A 15724-nucleotide genomic window follows, 5' to 3' on the forward strand; every position below is an offset into this window, starting at 1 on the left:
GCAGCCAGTTACATGCGAGCCTCCATCGGACCTGCAAACTGGAACGCATCGGGGCTCGGGAAGCAGTTTCGAAGACGATGATGAGCTATCACCAGTTATGGACGGGGAAGGAGAAGACTGCGATGTGGAGGATAGCGGATTGGACCATGAGCTTGTCCGTCAGGAAGCCTGGTCAATATGCCGGGTTCGCGAGCTGGCGAAGGCGTGCGCCCGACTGTCGGGGCGGTTGCTTCAGGCTGCTGTGGAGAGGGCGGCAAGGCGCGTCACAAGATGTAAGTTGGTTTAGGCAAAGACCACAGGACCTAATGACGGGTTATCTGCGCAACAGCAGGAGAGCATGTCGGCATGATTGGGTGCATGCAAACAGTTCATAATTGTCTGGGCCCAGGTTTTGCGTATGCGTCGAGCGCAACCCGTGCCGCTGACCCCCTGCAGTGGCGACACTGATGCCTGATATATCACGCGATGCCAGCACGCCATGCCGCGTCAGATGTGGCTCTTGTACCGGTTGTAACAGTTGTTGAGGAGGTTAGCAACCCCAGCAGGGGCCACAGTGGTCCACAGGGCCCCATCGTACGGGATTCTCCATCGGGTGACCCGCTGCAGGACTGCGGCAGTCTCCGTGCACAGCTGTCAGGTGCTTCCATCCTGTACGTGTACCCACCTACACACGTGACATGGTAATGCGTTTACCTCACGGCAATCCCCTTGGTGAGATATCCAACTTCCATGGCATGCAAATGGGTCTGGACGACCCTGGATTACGTTTTTCCCTTCACTTCCTCTCTGTGAGCGAGCTCCCTTTGGATATCCTTTTAGACGTGCATAGTTAGCCGACCGAGTATGCACATTCCCCCGTAAACACTCCTCACTATATTACCACTGTGTGGCACAGATGCTACTCGAATTGGCGGCTTTCCTCCGGAGCCCGAGCCACTGACGCCACTGGAGTTGGGCGCACTGCAGGCAGCGCTGCAGGTAGGCGAGCAGCAGCAGGAGGAACGTCTGGCAGAGGGCAGGGCGCGTTTCCTAGTCGTCACACGACAGTTACGGCGAGTTATGGGACGATGTGTATAAAGAAACGACCCAGAGCCCAGGCAAAGGCCGCTCGCCAGCGGTGAGGTTTGGGGCATTGAAATGGTGTCTGGCTTACATATATAACTGCGGAGAGTGGAGAAGGTGAGGGCAGCGGCTATTCGTACGGGCTCTTAAGGATGAAGTGAGGAGCGGGAATGCAGGATAACGGAAAAACTGGTACCCCAGCTAAATTTGGGTCGGGCGGCATCATATGAACCTGGGTTCGGACTAGTCCTGTCGCTATCGCCCCCCCTTTAACCAAAGGCATGAGGAAGCTGCTAAAGAATAAAATTGAAAAAAGCGTTTTCGCAATAGAACGGCCATGCACATTGACAATGCTTTGCTTGCCTGGGTTTCACACCAAATGCACTGACTGCGACCGATGACGCAACTGCAGCACATGGCGCGAGTGGACACACCAAGGACGGACTTGGCAGCCAAGTGCGACCATCCATACCAGCTGAAACGCTAATCCATACCGACCAGGGCTCCGGTGGCTGCTGGACTAAGCGCTTGCAAAACTCCGGGTCCTTCGCACAGGAGGCGGCTGCAGCTACCGCGTTTCCACACGGCGGTGAGCCCACTCAGGAGGGCGTAGCGGCCGTGGAGCAGCTGGCACAGCAGGCGCTGGAGGGTATAGACCTGTCCCGACCGGTGGAAGGCGGTCCCGGTGCTATCGGCTTGGCGCCCTGGCCGGACGCTGCCAACGGAGGGAGCGGCGAGGAGGGCATCTCGGTGGAGCTGCTCGTGCGGGCAGGGCCGGAGCGGGTGAGGCAGGGACAGGGGCGCGTGCGGGACAAGAGGGCCACGAGGGTCCGCCAAAGGAGGTCCAGGGTGCCTAAACCCTAAATATTGCATGTCTTAGCTTCGGTCCATAAGCTGCTGTGGGTAACCGGAACGTTGCAGCTCGGAGGCGGCGTAGGTTAAATGGTCAAGGCCTTGGATTGCCGGTAGGAACGTAGGATAGTGACACGTGAACGGAGTTAGTGACCGTATCTTTGAGGCAAAACTGCATTAGTAGCCTTCGAGAGCCGCATGGAACACTCGAACCCAAATACCGTGTGCCATGTATCGCAACTCCTATTCCTTGCTGATGGCTGGTGCGGATCGCGGTCGGTGTTCGGCCGGCCCGAGGTCCGGTGCACGGACACGGGGTCTTCGCGTCTGGTGAAGGCCCCCCCGCTTTTCCAAACTTGGCCAACCTTCGCCGTTTCAATTATTGAATGCTGTCCGCTGCCCCTAAGGCCACCAGTGTACTGTGTAATTTTTGGTGCTGTTTCCCGAAGGAGAAGTGGGCATGTTTTGGAGGGATTTGGTCATTCGGATGCGTACTGGGCTTTGATGGGCTCATCGCCCGCCACAGCGGCCGCCGCAACTACTGAAGCTCCCTTTGCCTGCATCTCTGCTTTCTCATTGGTTTGCGACGCCAGTGGTGGCGCAACCCCTTTTTCCTACCTTCGCTCGTCCTTCCCTTAACCCGCTGCCTCATACAGGTTTCCGCGCTGAGCACCGCGCTAGCCTGCCTGCTGCGGCGCACGCTGTCCCCTCGTAACTGCTTCGCGGTGCTGCTGCTGGGTCGGCGCCTGGGTTGCAGTGTGCTGGCGGAGGAGGCACTGCTGGCCTGCATAGCCAGCTTCCCCGCAGCAGTGCGGGCGGACAAGCGCCATTTCCTCATGCTGGATGACTCGTCGTTGTTGCTCATCACGTCCAACTCCAATCTGCAGGTCGGCCCGGGAGTTGTTGGGAACAGTAACGCGCACGGGTACGGCTGGAGGCTGCGGACGGAGGGATGGGGATTCGCGATTACAATAGCGACTTGCGAGTAAAACATCATTTTACATATGTTTAACCAGACCATGAGCGGTCGAATGTTTTACCCAGGAGTGTAGTAAACGACGGCAGGGAGTGTAAGGTCACCAGGGGTCCCGCCACGACAGGCCACAGCCAGGACGCTGCCATAGGGACCTAGCGGGGGTATGTATGTAAAAGGTTCCTAGTACTTTGTAGCTGACGATAGAAAGTATTGAGAAGGTTAGGCACGGTTCCGGGGCCTGGTTAATGGGCCGCTGCTTTCGCAGTTTCTTTCGTAGTTGCTTGTAGGTGCAATGGCGTTGTGTGCTCGGCTTCTGGTTCGTTGGTCTGGGTTGCTAGCAGGGTCTTGGGGCAGCGCCTTTTCTCTGTATGGCCATATCCCACGTATTCATGGGGTTTGTGGAGTGCGGATGTTATGTGGTGTGGTTGCCAATACGTATATCGACATGGTGGTTGCCAATACGTATATCGACATGTTTCACCCGAGTTCCCCGCGCCGTTTGGGAACGAGCTGGAGCCGCAGCGCTTTCCTGCCACGCGGTGAACCATACCGCCGGACCCGAATCTGACAGGCTGCGGCGAGGAGAGGCTGACAGCCGTCTTAACCGTCTCCCTCTGTCACACTCCAAAGCATTACGTCATTTGCAACTCCGTTTCCTTTTCCCCGTCCACGAACCTTCCCGCCATCCATGAAGCTCCCTACTCCCTCCCCACAGTCCACCACCTGCTTGCATGCTGTCCTCCTCCATCCCCTTCCGCGCCTTTCCCCTAAGGACCTCCTAATCTCCGGCTGATCTGGACGCCTGCTAATTCATTGCTTACATCTTTCTATCCCTTTTCCTGGTTCTCCCCTAGGTGTTCCAAGAGCTGGATGTGTGGCAGGCCATCTCTGAGTGGGTGCAGCACTCGTGGGAGTCCCGTCGCGGCCACCTGTATGACTTGCTCCAGGCGGGTGTACGGCTGTCCCACCTAGACACGCTCCAGCTCAGCCAGCTGCAAAGGCATCCCCTGCTGCTTGCCGAGCCAGGGCCGGCGGCCCAACTGGTGAGCGCCGCATACAGTGCGCGCATCCTGAGCAATGTGCATCAGAGCCGGAGCCGCCAGCGGGGGGGCGGCATGGTGGGGACAGGGTTGGGGATGAGTATCGACACTCAGGCGGCGGCGCAGCCTGCTCTGCAGCCCTTGCCACGGCATGGGCTGCAAATCCCACGGCCCGCAGCACCCCAGCAGCAGCTGCAACAACAACAGCAGCAGCAGCAGGGGCCTCAGCAGCATCTACAGCAGCAGATGGAACGGCCAAGGCCACATGCGGCGCTGCAGCAGCTGATTGGAAGCTTGCAAGCGCGAGCTGCGGCTGCCAAAGCCAAGCAGCAACAGCAGCTATTTCTGCAGCAGCAGCAGCAGCAGCAGCAGCAGCAGCAGGGGGCGGCAATGACGGTCATGGGGCAGGGGGCACAAGAACGGTCAGTTCAGGCGGGCCCCACCTCGTATATTGTACAACCCCGCAGTCCAACTCTTTATGCAGAGGGCACTCCACCCCCGCCACCCGCCGCCGCTGCCGCGAACACCACAAGCACCGTCAAACTGGAGCCTTGGGGCTGCAACGCCCTTGGACCGGTTGCTAAGACCGGCTCGGAAGCATCTGGAGGATTCGGCACCTCGCATCAGGTGCAGCAGCGTCAGCCACGGCAGGCCAGTCCGGGTCCCTTGCCAGGGGTGCAAGCGCATAGCGAGGCAGGCGCCGGCGGCGGCAATGCCGACAAGCGGCAGTTGGCATCCATGTTGGCGCAGGCGATTGCCAAGGCGGCTGCCAAGCAGGGCCTCCCACGCATCCAGCTCGGTGCTGGGGGCCAGGTGACCCCGGGTGCCGTGCAGGCAGCGCTAAGCGCGGCCCAGAAACAGATGGCAGCGAACCCGCAGCTGCAGGAGATGCTGCGCGAGGCAAAGGCGCAGATGGCGCAGGTGCAGCAAGGAAGCCCCAGGCTGCAGCATGGTGACCAGGGGCAGGACCAGAATCAGGGCCAGGAACACCATCTACATATACAACGTCAACACGCGCAGCACCAACACCACCAGCAGCAGGAGCAACAGCAGCATGAAAGCTATCAGGCACATCAGCAAGAAACAGAAGACCCAGATCATCAACAACAACAACAGCCACAACATCGGTTAGCCCCGCAACAAGAGACGCAAATGGATCAAATGGAAACAACCCGTTCACCACAGCTCATCCGTCCCCCACCGCTTGCCGTCCCGTCGGGTGATCCCGGCCTCCAGTCCTCTGCACCTTCAGCTATCGGTTCCACCGCCTCCGCGTCCTCACCCTCGCCCCTTGCCATCAGCCCTGGCCTCGCCTCCCAGCTGTTGCTGGCGCCCGGCTCACATGCGTCTAACCTTGCTGGGCAGCAGTTGGAGCCGGGTCGGCCGCCGCCGCTACAGCAACATATGGCCCTTGCGCCGCAGCAGTTGCTGCAGATTGCGGCGGCGGTGCAGAAAGCGGTTCGCAGCGGCCAGCCGCAGCCGCCGCACGTTCGGCAGCAGCTGCAGCAGCTACAAGCCTTTATCTCCCGCCAGCTGGCCGCCACACCCGCAGGGTCTCCACAGCAGCCACTGCTACTCTCGCTGCAGTCCATGTTGGCGGGTGCTGGTCCAGGCACTGTCTCATCTCCGCAGCCCGGGGCCCAGCAGCTACAGGCAGGAGAGCTCCGGCAGAACGCGGCGGACGCAGGAAGGTTGCCGGAACAGCAGCAGCGGCAGGAGCATGAGGCACTTGCAGTCGCGCACGCGGAAGGAAAAGCAGGGCAATGGCAGGGGCAGGATGTAGCGCAGTGGCAGGGAGTTGCTGGTGAGACTGAGGAGGTCGCGGCACCGCCAGGTGGCGCGGGTGGGCAGCTGGGCAAACCGGGAGGCCCCCGACTGTTAGACGGTGGCGCGGGGACGGAAGTCCGGCTAAGGGTAGGAGAGGAGGAGGTAGGGGAACCTGATTCCAAACGGCGTCGGCATGAGTAGTTACCCCTGGCACAACGTTGATGCGGCAAAAGAACTAAAGGATGCTGTTTGGTCCGTTTGCCACACCGTTATTGTTTGAGGATTGATTTACTGTCTTGCGGATTAATTTTTGGCAGCTGCGTATACTGACCGAGCTCTTGCATTGTGTGAGCTCCAGAACTGAGCTTTGGCAGCTGCGCGTACTGAACGAGTGCGCACTGCAGAGCCTGTGTATGTGTGGGAACTCGGACCAGCGGGCCGAGCAAACAGCAAAGCTTAAGCGGATGCAGAAACGGTTGGCTTCGGTTGCCTAATGTGCTGGGTGTTGAAGTAAGGCATTAAAAAGTAAGGAGCACCCCTTACAAGGGCATAGCTTGCAAGCAAGCATATTATTGGGTTGCGGTAGCCCAATGCATTGATGCCACGCCGGAACTATCGTGTTATTTAGTTTTCATTGGTCACTTTATTGCTTCACAGGGTTCGCTGTCGCAAATAGCGCAATTTTGCAGTGCCAATCCACTGGCTACAGCGTCCGGTTCAGGTCCCGCTGTTTCAGCCAAGTGACGCGCACGGCCCCGGGGCCTCGCAGTCTCGCTTTCCGTCCAGCAATGGACTGTTGCACTCCCACAATGCTCAGCCACCCCTAGGAAAAGCTCCATCGCCCGGCTCCGCCATACCCCAACATAGCTTTAAGTGGTCAGGCAGATGAGCAGTCAGGAAATGCTATGCGCACGCTCAAGCACCGCAATCACATTCACAGCTCCGCATGTCCACATACCGACAAAAGCCAGCACCGCCTCCCCGGCGAGGATAAAGTACAACAAACTCGCAGCCCAGTACAGTACTCAAGCCATGTGCTCCCCCGAGCCGCTACGGCTATGACCCACATATGCCTCCACAGGCTCAAGTTGCGCAGTGTATTCCCTCAGTCACCCCACGAAGGCGCTGGCTGGCCAGGCCACAGCCAGTCAAGAACAAGGAAAGACAGCCACGCCGAAACCGAGCATCCTACTCGAGCGCCCATTTGGATTCCCCCTTAGCATGATATGCCAGCTGCTGTGAGGCCGTAACCAGGCACCCGCTACCCTGGCGCAATTACTACCTACCGGTCCGTTACCGTCCTTCCTGCAACCCACATACGGTCATCCGTATCATCAGGCTACGCGGAACGCAACTAAGAATGTCGCGTTACGGTGCTCAAAAGTACTGTTGACGACTAAATTGGTCAGCGGTGACACCTGCGTCAGTTACCAAGCCACTACTACAAGGGCCCTCAAGCTACACGACATACACAGTTCCTTGAAGACCTCGCACCAAGCCATATATCCTAGTAAATAAGCACATTGACCGCGTCTGGGCCCTACAATTGGAAAGCTGTCCACGACCCCATTTCATCAGCGTGGATCCGACGTCGTTGGCACCGTTCCGAGCGCGAGGCAGTATGGTGTCCCCGCGCACAGACCGGCATGCAGCAGCGCCATGAAGGCCCCCAGGCCCAGACCTAGGCTCACCCCCAGCTGCACCTTGCGGGGCTTGAAATGCGCGGCGGCAGGCCACAGCTGGCCAACAGCCGCCAGCAACAGGCCCCCGGATGCAAAGGCCTGCAAGCGGCCCGCCAGGCCGGCAGGGTCCAGTGCGATCTCCTCTGCTGCCACCCGCCCGTATGGCAACGACAGCAGTACCAGGGATACGGCTGTGCCGAGGCAGGTGGCCAGCAGCCCAGCAGCAGCGGCAGGGCGGCGCCAGCCGGGTGCGCCAGCTACAGTCCGCACGATGCCCACGCAGGTCACCCCGGGTGCTATGCCTGCAGGGCGAGAACGTACCAGGGAGACGGCCTCGCTAATTACAGGTTAGGATAACACCCCAAATACATGGGAACAGAGGGAGACGGCGGGAGTTCCGGTCCCGAAGGGTAGGAGACAGACACCGTGTGCTGTTGACAAGGCCCAACCGGAAAGTAAACATGCTGAGGTACCGGAGTCCCCAAACACAGCAAAGTGTGCCAGTCCATCCACTCAACCCACCTCTCAGCATCAGCGGCGGCAGAAGTGTGGACGCATCCCCCAGGTGGTGCAACAGCACGGCTGCCACCTCATACGCCAGCGGCAACGTCCCCGCCAGCAGCATGACCCCAACTACTAGCGCCGCCCGTACGCACTCCCGTGGCCGGTCCGTAGCGGGCTGCAAGTCCAGGGGGCCGTTCCACGTGATTGTCACCTGGGGAGGCGGGGGTAAGACACAGCAGGACACCGCAGGTCGGGTCAAAACATAGGTGCAGCGGTGTGAAGAGGAGGATTACTGGTCTTGTGAGATGCAGGTAGCACAGGGAGTAGAGCACATATTTGTCCCTGTTGAGGCTAGGGACGGCACATCGGTGTTTCAAACGTGGGAGTGAGAGAAACACTACTGCGGGACAACTTGTTGCACCTCTTGCCGGCACGGGTGTCTCGAGATTGCAAAGAGGGAATGGAACTATGTACTACGGAAAGCGGCTTCCGTCCAATTGCCAGTAATTACGCATATCCAACAGGTCAGCTAGCAGGTTCGGCGCGACACAGTTTTGCTACTCTCACTATCCCCACAGCACACACATGGCCTTCAGGGTTACGCATTCCATCCATCAAAAACTACTTACCGTCGCCAAACACACTACCACTAACCTTCCCTGCGTCCCATCCTGACACAATACATTCGGGGTACCATACCTTGGCGTCACAGTCCTTGCAGCTGCAGTTGCTCTGGCAGTGCAATTGTCCACTATGCGATGCAGGCCAGCCCACCGCGCCAACCCCGCCATCCTCCAAATGTGACGCTCCTGCAAAACCCACACTTGCACCGTAGCCGTTGCGCCTGTCTAGCCCCGTCCCCATGCCGCCCAAGCTTCGGCTGGCTGCAAGGCTCGCCTGCGCCGCAGATATACCACCGCCTGCACCGGCCCCGTGGGGACCGTTGAGAAACGAAGCCCCGGATGCAGCCCCGTAGTAGGGGCTACCACTAATGCCAGCCGCCCCTCCTCCAACGGCCACAGCGACCGCCCCTCCCGACACAGACTGCAGCTGCTTCTCTTCTGGCCCCGCCCCTGCCTCCGCTGTCCTAATCCCATCTTCAGCATCTTTGGACGAACCAACGCCCTGGTGCGTGAAGGCCAGTGACAGCGTCCCCAAGGCCCTCCACAGCGCCGCGCAAGTCGCCGCACCCATCGCCGCCCATAAAATCGCTGCTTGCTTGCCCAAGTAGTGCGGCTGGCCGCTGCTAGGGTACTGCTCTTGCCGGTGGTGGTGGCTGAGCAACGCGGTGGTGAGGCCCGCCAGTCCGGTCCATGTGGCTGCACCCACAGACAGCCCCATGGTGAGGGGCAGGGAGGGCAACAGGCTGCCCGCCAAACCGGCAGCAACGCAGGGTGTCAGGAAGCCTGGGAGTAGCAGCAGCAAGTCGGGCAGCAGGACGGACACGTCCGCAGCGATGGGTGAAGCTAATGAGCCATCCGGGCGTTCCAACTTGGCGATCACCATGCTGATGCATTGCAGCCTGTGCGGGTGGGTTTGAAAAGCGGGTGGGTTGTGGGCAAAATGCGAAGTCTGGTGAGCGGTGGCTGAACGGGATGAGAGCCTTCTCATTGGCTAGGTTACCAACAGCGATGCAAACCTGCCCCTTCACAACCCACAACTGCCCTCAAAGACGTTACCAGGGGGCTCCTCTCCACCCTGCTTTGCATCAAACATCTCCCTACATCCAACTCCACTTTCTTCCCCCACGACGTTTTAGCCCGGTGTGTGTGTCTCCTTAAGGCCTAAGCCTCGTAACTCTCGTTTCTGTTCGCGGTGTAATTTCCAGTGTCCTCCTCACTTCCTTTCCCCGGGCCCCCTTCCCAACGGCACTCACGCAGCGGCCGATAGCGTGGCAGCGGTGGCTACATGTCCATGCTCCGCTGTCTCCAACGCGTCGGGAATGAGTTCTGCAAACACGATCCAAATCATACAGCCCGCGGCAAAGCCCAGCGCTATGGGGAGCAGCCCCGAAAACGTCTCCACAAACATGTATGCGGGCACGGCAACAATGCCTTGCGGCAGCGCCGACAGCAGCGTCCAGAACAGTGCCGTGCGAGGAGGTGCTCCGCGGTCGACCATAATTGTCGCTACCGCCATACCCTCGGGAATGTTGTGCAGTCCGATGGCAATTGTCACCAGCAGGCCCTGCGCCCAGCCGCGGGGACCGCTGAATGACACGCCCACTCCGGAGCCCTCGCCAAATGCATGTGCGGCCATGACGCCGATGATCAGAATGGCCTTGCGCGCGTCGGCGCCCTGCAGGTCTGAAAATGTCACGTTTTCAAAGCGCGAAAGCCAGGACTGGCTATAGGCCATAGCTAGAACCCCCAGAAGGATGCCGCCCAGCACCAGCGGCGCGCTGTAGGCCTTGGACTCCTCAAGCAGGTCGAAGCTGGCAGCCAGCATGACGCCACAACCAACTGCATTGGCGATGCCCGACCAATATGGCTCCAGCTTGCCCGTAAAGAGGTAAGGCAACGCACCGACGCCGGATAGCAGGGACATAACCATGGTCATGGCGAGCAGCAGCCATAGGGAGACGGAGGGGGTGGCAGCAGTGCCAATGACGGAGCCGGTTTCCAAAGTCATGGTGTCCGAAGCACTCGTAGTGGTGCGGGGGGAACCGCGGCTCAGGTCAGCGGCACTGCGGACGCCCGTGTGGGCGTGGAGTGTTGGCAGGGGGGCATCGGTAGCAATACTCCCATCCGGGGCGCGTGCGAGGTCCGCGCCGCGCTTTGCGGCGGCTTCGCGCAGGCCGCCGGCAACCCCCGAGTTGGTTGTGGTCCCCTGACACAAGGTGATAAAGAGACCCGATCAGCAAACCTGAAAGTCATCCCTTGGATACAGTTTTATTAACACCAAATCATGGCAATCCATTTGCTTAAAAACAATGGATGACCCAGCTCTACAAGGGCGTTAGGCGAAAGCAGTCGCTTCAGCGGAAGTGCATGAGCGTGTGTCCTTCCCCAGGCTTAAACCGCGATAGCCATTCCTCAAATATAAAAGATTATACCTGAGCTACGCAAGAATAGGCCCCAAGCAGGAGCACCACTAGGGCACCGTGTCCAGGTGTCATGCTGCTTCCGGGAGCTGGGTCAGCGTTTTGTCCCCGCCGTAGTCCGGCCTGAGCTCCCACGAGATCTGACTTGTAACAACATTGGAGTTAACAGCAGTAGCCCATTGTGTTTACAAGTGCGTTAAGAACCTAGGGAACCTGTTGCGGACGACTTAATAGTGCAACTTTACAGTTAATTGCGTTTGCATCATATGAACAAATTACAGTTCCTAAACCTAGTTATCTTATTTATGGTAAAGTGTTCCCATGGGTGGCTTAGTACAGTTCCCTGTAGCCAGCCAACCGCCGGTACAAGTAATTGCAATCCGAAGGACTTGTATTCTTGATAACCGGCAGGCTCAATTGCGCGGATGCGTAACTTGCACTTCCTCAGCCTAAGTTTTATGATATCAGTTGACCTAACGACTCCGAACCTGTTCCAACGGGAAAGACCGAACCACGTTGCATTTCCTAGGAAAAATTTTCAAGTTTCATAGTCGAAAGAACAGAGCCAGCCTTTGCTGCTGAGCCAAACGATATGTCCCGGCTGTTTCTGGGTGCAGATATGGGACCATGGGACCACGGGCAAGCACCTTATTTGATACCCGGGCCCGTGCGCCAGCTACGCACTTGCGCTCCCCAGGATCCATAAACCATGACATCAATGTTTTACCTGACTAACCTGTGAGCTTTGGGGATCAGACTCTCCTTTTCCGCCTTGACAGAGAGCGATGTCGGCAGGACAAGTGTGTGGCTTGAAGAGCGCGTTGATCTTACCCAAATACTTCGCACCTAGGCATTGAAGAACCCGCTTTGCGTCTGTTGATAATGGGTGTAACAACAGACTTGGGAAGGACACATCGTGTAGTTTGGGAAGGGGCGCCTCTAGGTTTCGCACGAAAATATACCGTACAATGTGCACGCTGGACGGGCCTCTTCCATGGACCCAGGCCCGATCCGCCCTGACACGAGTTTATGCAAGGCTACGTAAAGGAGCAGCTGAGCAATAACCTCCACAACATCAAATTCCCGTAATTTACCTCTAGACGTGCACGGCTGGGCAGAGCACCTCCACCCCTCTCAATTCGACGCTATTGCAGGGGTGCCTGCCCTGTTGCCAGATTTGTCCCGGCGGTATCAGCACGAAGCTCTTCCCACTAGCGCGTTTGCCTAAGCAGGCTAAGTTATCTGCAATCCGGCTTTTCCATAAACCCTTATGAATCCATTGCACCCATTTTGCGTGGTAACGAATGCTGCCATATCCCTCATCCCGTCCCTTGCGCGCATGTGCCTCGGAAACGAGCTTGGTTCCCTGGAATAGTTATGTTCATTGCAAAATGCTCACAAGGGGCTCACAGGACACATGCGTGTGGTCGTAACACACAAACACGCACTGCTATGGACTCGGCAATGCGGAGCAATGGCCGTACAACACGCCCATAAGCTATCGTATGATTGCTGAAAGGACGACGTCATTGTCAATGCAATGTCGCATGGTTTGTCTTCCAACCGCCCTCCCTGAAACGCAGGACCGGCCATGATTGCAACTGACTACACCTGCATCTGAACATGTGTGGAGCGGGAGGCCCTTATTGTATACGCATGGGCAAAGGGCCGTGTTTCACAAGCAAAGCGACGTTGCACGTGACCCATACCAATGTGCTATTAACCGTTATCCTGGGCCCCGACAACTGCGGGTCCTCCCACTTCCTTCCTTGCTGTTTCGACCTACGCAATGGCCGCCTAAGTCAGCAGGGGCCCCATCTTCGCATCGTGGTCCACATCTTCAGGACATCCTGCCCCAGTGCAGCGGACGCTTTGCCGGCCTCCAACCCAGTTCCTTAATTCCCACCAGTCCGCTCATTGGCTAACCATGGTGAGGCGCTCGGCAACGAATTACCATTGGAGAGGCATTAACTACCTTATGACAGACAGTGACTCTCAGGGAGTACAAGACTGATCCACATCGCACAACCAACTCCGCCAAATCCCACTTCAACAACAAACCCCGGGGGAAGGGGTCCAGGCTACTCGTTTTCGGAGGCAGAGATGCTGGGCTTGTGACGGTCCGCCTACGCTGGGAAGAAAACTGGGCTACGTGAAGTTTATGATGACCGGTGCCATAGGGTTCGGCGCCCCTATCATATAGCAGACTAGCCTTGCAGGGGTATATGTGGTTCGTATACCCCCCTTGGTGGACGCTGGGACCGTCCATGGCGGACACTCGGCCGGATGGTCGAGCGTCCGGCACAGCTTGCCTCGCGCACATACCCACACATTCAATATGGCCAATATGGTCAACGTGTGCCGAAGCTGATGCGCCTTCCCAGCGGCTTCCGGCCTTGGCCACAGCACATGGCCATGGCATTGGACCTTATCAGGTACTTCAAGATGGCCAGCCAAACCCTAACATTCCAGCACTGTCCCTTCTGGATGCACGAAATGGCGACAGGGCTTCAATCCGTTCCTCAACCTGCACAAACACGGGTGCGAGTTGAATTATCTTTGGACGATGTGCATTAAACAAACGAAGCAGACCCGTGGTGAAACTGAGCGGCAGGCAGCTGAGTTCTGGACAAAGTAGATAAAATCGAGGAAATTCAGCATGAGCCAGCTGTTTAACTACCTAAAGCGGCTCGGGCAAGATGGTCGCTCGACTTTTGAACAGTTGGCGGTGGTGGCCCGCGAACCGGGTGTCTTCTCACCGACTAAAGTTCAGCGGAGGTCGTCCACTTCTGGTGCTGCCGCAGGTCTCGGTGCCGAGAACGGTAGTGAGAGCGTGGGTGCAAAGGGGGGCAATGTCGGGAAGGGTGGGCGTGGTGTTACCGGGCACTTTTTATTCGGGAAGCCGCTGCGTGAGGGGGCAGCTCAGGCTGAGTTACCCTGGAGCAGCAGGTCGTGGCAGCCCATCCGGAGCTGGGGAAAAAGGAGGTGGTCAATCACTTGGTAAAGCTCATTGGGCATGAAGGTTGAATGGCTTCAGCGGGCAGAGGGGGAGGTGGTGGCTGGTGGCGGTGGCCTTGCTGGTATGGCCGGTGGAGGGGCCTTGATGCCGGCTGGCGGCGGTGGTGGCCTTGCTGGGGGCCTTATGCAGCAGCTGGTGCAGCAGGCAGCAGCGGGTGGTGGGGCAGGCAGAGGGGCCTTGACGCTGGCTGGCAGCGGTGACCACCGCAATGCACCCTTAATGCCCCTATCGGTAATCCACGGGTGCATAAAGTTTGCAATCACTTTTTGTGATGGCCTCTGCTGTCCATGGATCCAGACCCTTACTTATTTGCTGTGTGTGACTTCGTTTGTCCTTTTTTTCTGTACACATGACCCATGGACTTTCTGTTCTTTGTATGGTACATGGAGTGTGGTGCAGAAAGAGTATCTCAGACTGTGCACGCGTGTCTCGGATCAAGTGGGGATGGGTGAATGCACGGGTTATGGCTCCAGTAGGCGGGCATGGTGTATGCGGTTTTGTATCATAACCCGCAGATACTGCATGTGAGGGGCTGTGTGCGCATGTGTCTACCTTCTGCTGGGTTGTATAGGCAGGGCACTGTTATTCTGGTTGTTTAAGCAGGGCACCTGCAGCATCGTGTTTGTGACATCCCCTTTCATAAGCAACATTAACGGAGTCTCGCTTTGTGACAGGATAGGTGTCCCACATACAAACCCGTCGTCATTACAACAGCCAGCCCATCTTCCTTCCAGGACATCAACATCAACACGCAACACTTGCCAAAACTCAATTCATCTGCGGCTTCCCTTGGTATGTGTCATGCCGTACACAACAGGTCTTCCAATACCCCACAGTCTTATTTAAGCAATTCAGCCAGTTCCTGTTTGCCATGGTCAAAACTATGAATATGCCGCGGAGGGTTGCTTTACCCATGCCTATGTACACGATTTTCCTGCCTATGTACCCCGTGCCTGGGCATGATCCTTTAAAAATATCCACAGCCTCAAAAAGCGGCTCAGCCGCTGCGTCCGCTATCACCTAACTGTCCACTTGTGACCCTACTGTGCTGCTTAGGTTCTACCAACGTCCACGACGTGCATGGGCACTCGCGTGCTTGGCGGGTACTTATGCATTGGTACTCCTAGTGGGTGCCAGATCAGGAAGGCTATCCCTCTCCTGATCATCCCTGTTCGTCAGTAACATAGCACTGTGGACGAGTAATCTGGGAGCTGGCCCATTGGGTTTCCTTCGTTTAATTCTTGGCTTATCCATGAAGTGCCCATCCAGCAAGTTCGGTGCCGGGAATCCGTGCTCCGTATGCTGATGTGCATGTCACGGAAAGGGAGAACGGTGGAGAACCAGCTGCAGCGCCATGATACACAACGAAGAATAAGGGGGAACATTGCGAACACACATTTCTTTTGCTGCCTGATGTGACTGCCTTTGGTGCTGCTTCTCATATCTCCTGCTTACATTAGATGTTCTCGATGCGCGGAAATCGTTGGCAAGCTGTAAGAACGCCAGCACTTGCACGAAGGCAAAAAGGCGCAGTCCTATGGCATGCTATTATACTACCTCTCGAGACTTTGGATTGTTATTCACCCAGGATTGTTGACGGTAGCGGTATCATTGGCCCATTAACTCCCACGCGTGTGTACAGTAAACGATGATCAAGTTGGTAACAACTTAGGGTTGCAGGTTACCTTTAGCTTGGAAAGGTATTTTGCGGCTCCAGAACCAACTCCGCTAAGACAAAACCTGTTGCTCTTTTACGTTGCGGACTTTCCATAGGCACAA

General features: G+C 57.5%; 2 protein-coding genes across 2 annotated transcripts; one reads left to right on the forward strand and one right to left on the reverse strand.

Moving 5' to 3' along the window:
- Positions 1–465: 465 nt before the first annotated feature.
- Positions 466–7073, forward strand: VOLCADRAFT_108193 (uncharacterized protein; the record flags this gene model as incomplete). Its single annotated transcript, XM_002958534.1, has 7 exons — positions 466–637; positions 896–978; positions 1618–1845; positions 2571–2801; positions 3745–3933; positions 4417–4851; positions 5167–7073. The coding sequence occupies 7 exons, from the start codon at positions 466–468 to the stop codon at positions 5896–5898; spliced, it is 2070 nt and encodes a 689-aa protein (XP_002958580.1). The 3' UTR covers positions 5899–7073.
- Positions 7074–7271: 198 nt separating this feature from the next.
- VOLCADRAFT_119986 (ZIP family transporter) lies at positions 7272–10514 on the reverse strand (the record flags this gene model as incomplete). The annotated part of the gene is made up of 6 exons (XM_002958553.1): positions 7272–7681; positions 7902–8094; positions 8658–8803; positions 9209–9405; positions 9760–10163; positions 10203–10514. The coding sequence occupies 6 exons, from the start codon at positions 10512–10514 to the stop codon at positions 7272–7274; spliced, it is 1662 nt and encodes a 553-aa protein (XP_002958599.1).
- Positions 10515–15724: the final 5210 nt, after the last annotated feature.

This window comes from Volvox carteri (assembly GCF_000143455.1).
Source record: "Volvox carteri f. nagariensis unplaced genomic scaffold VOLCAscaffold_98, whole genome shotgun sequence".
NCBI classification, from domain to species: Eukaryota; Viridiplantae; Chlorophyta; class Chlorophyceae; order Chlamydomonadales; family Volvocaceae; genus Volvox; species Volvox carteri.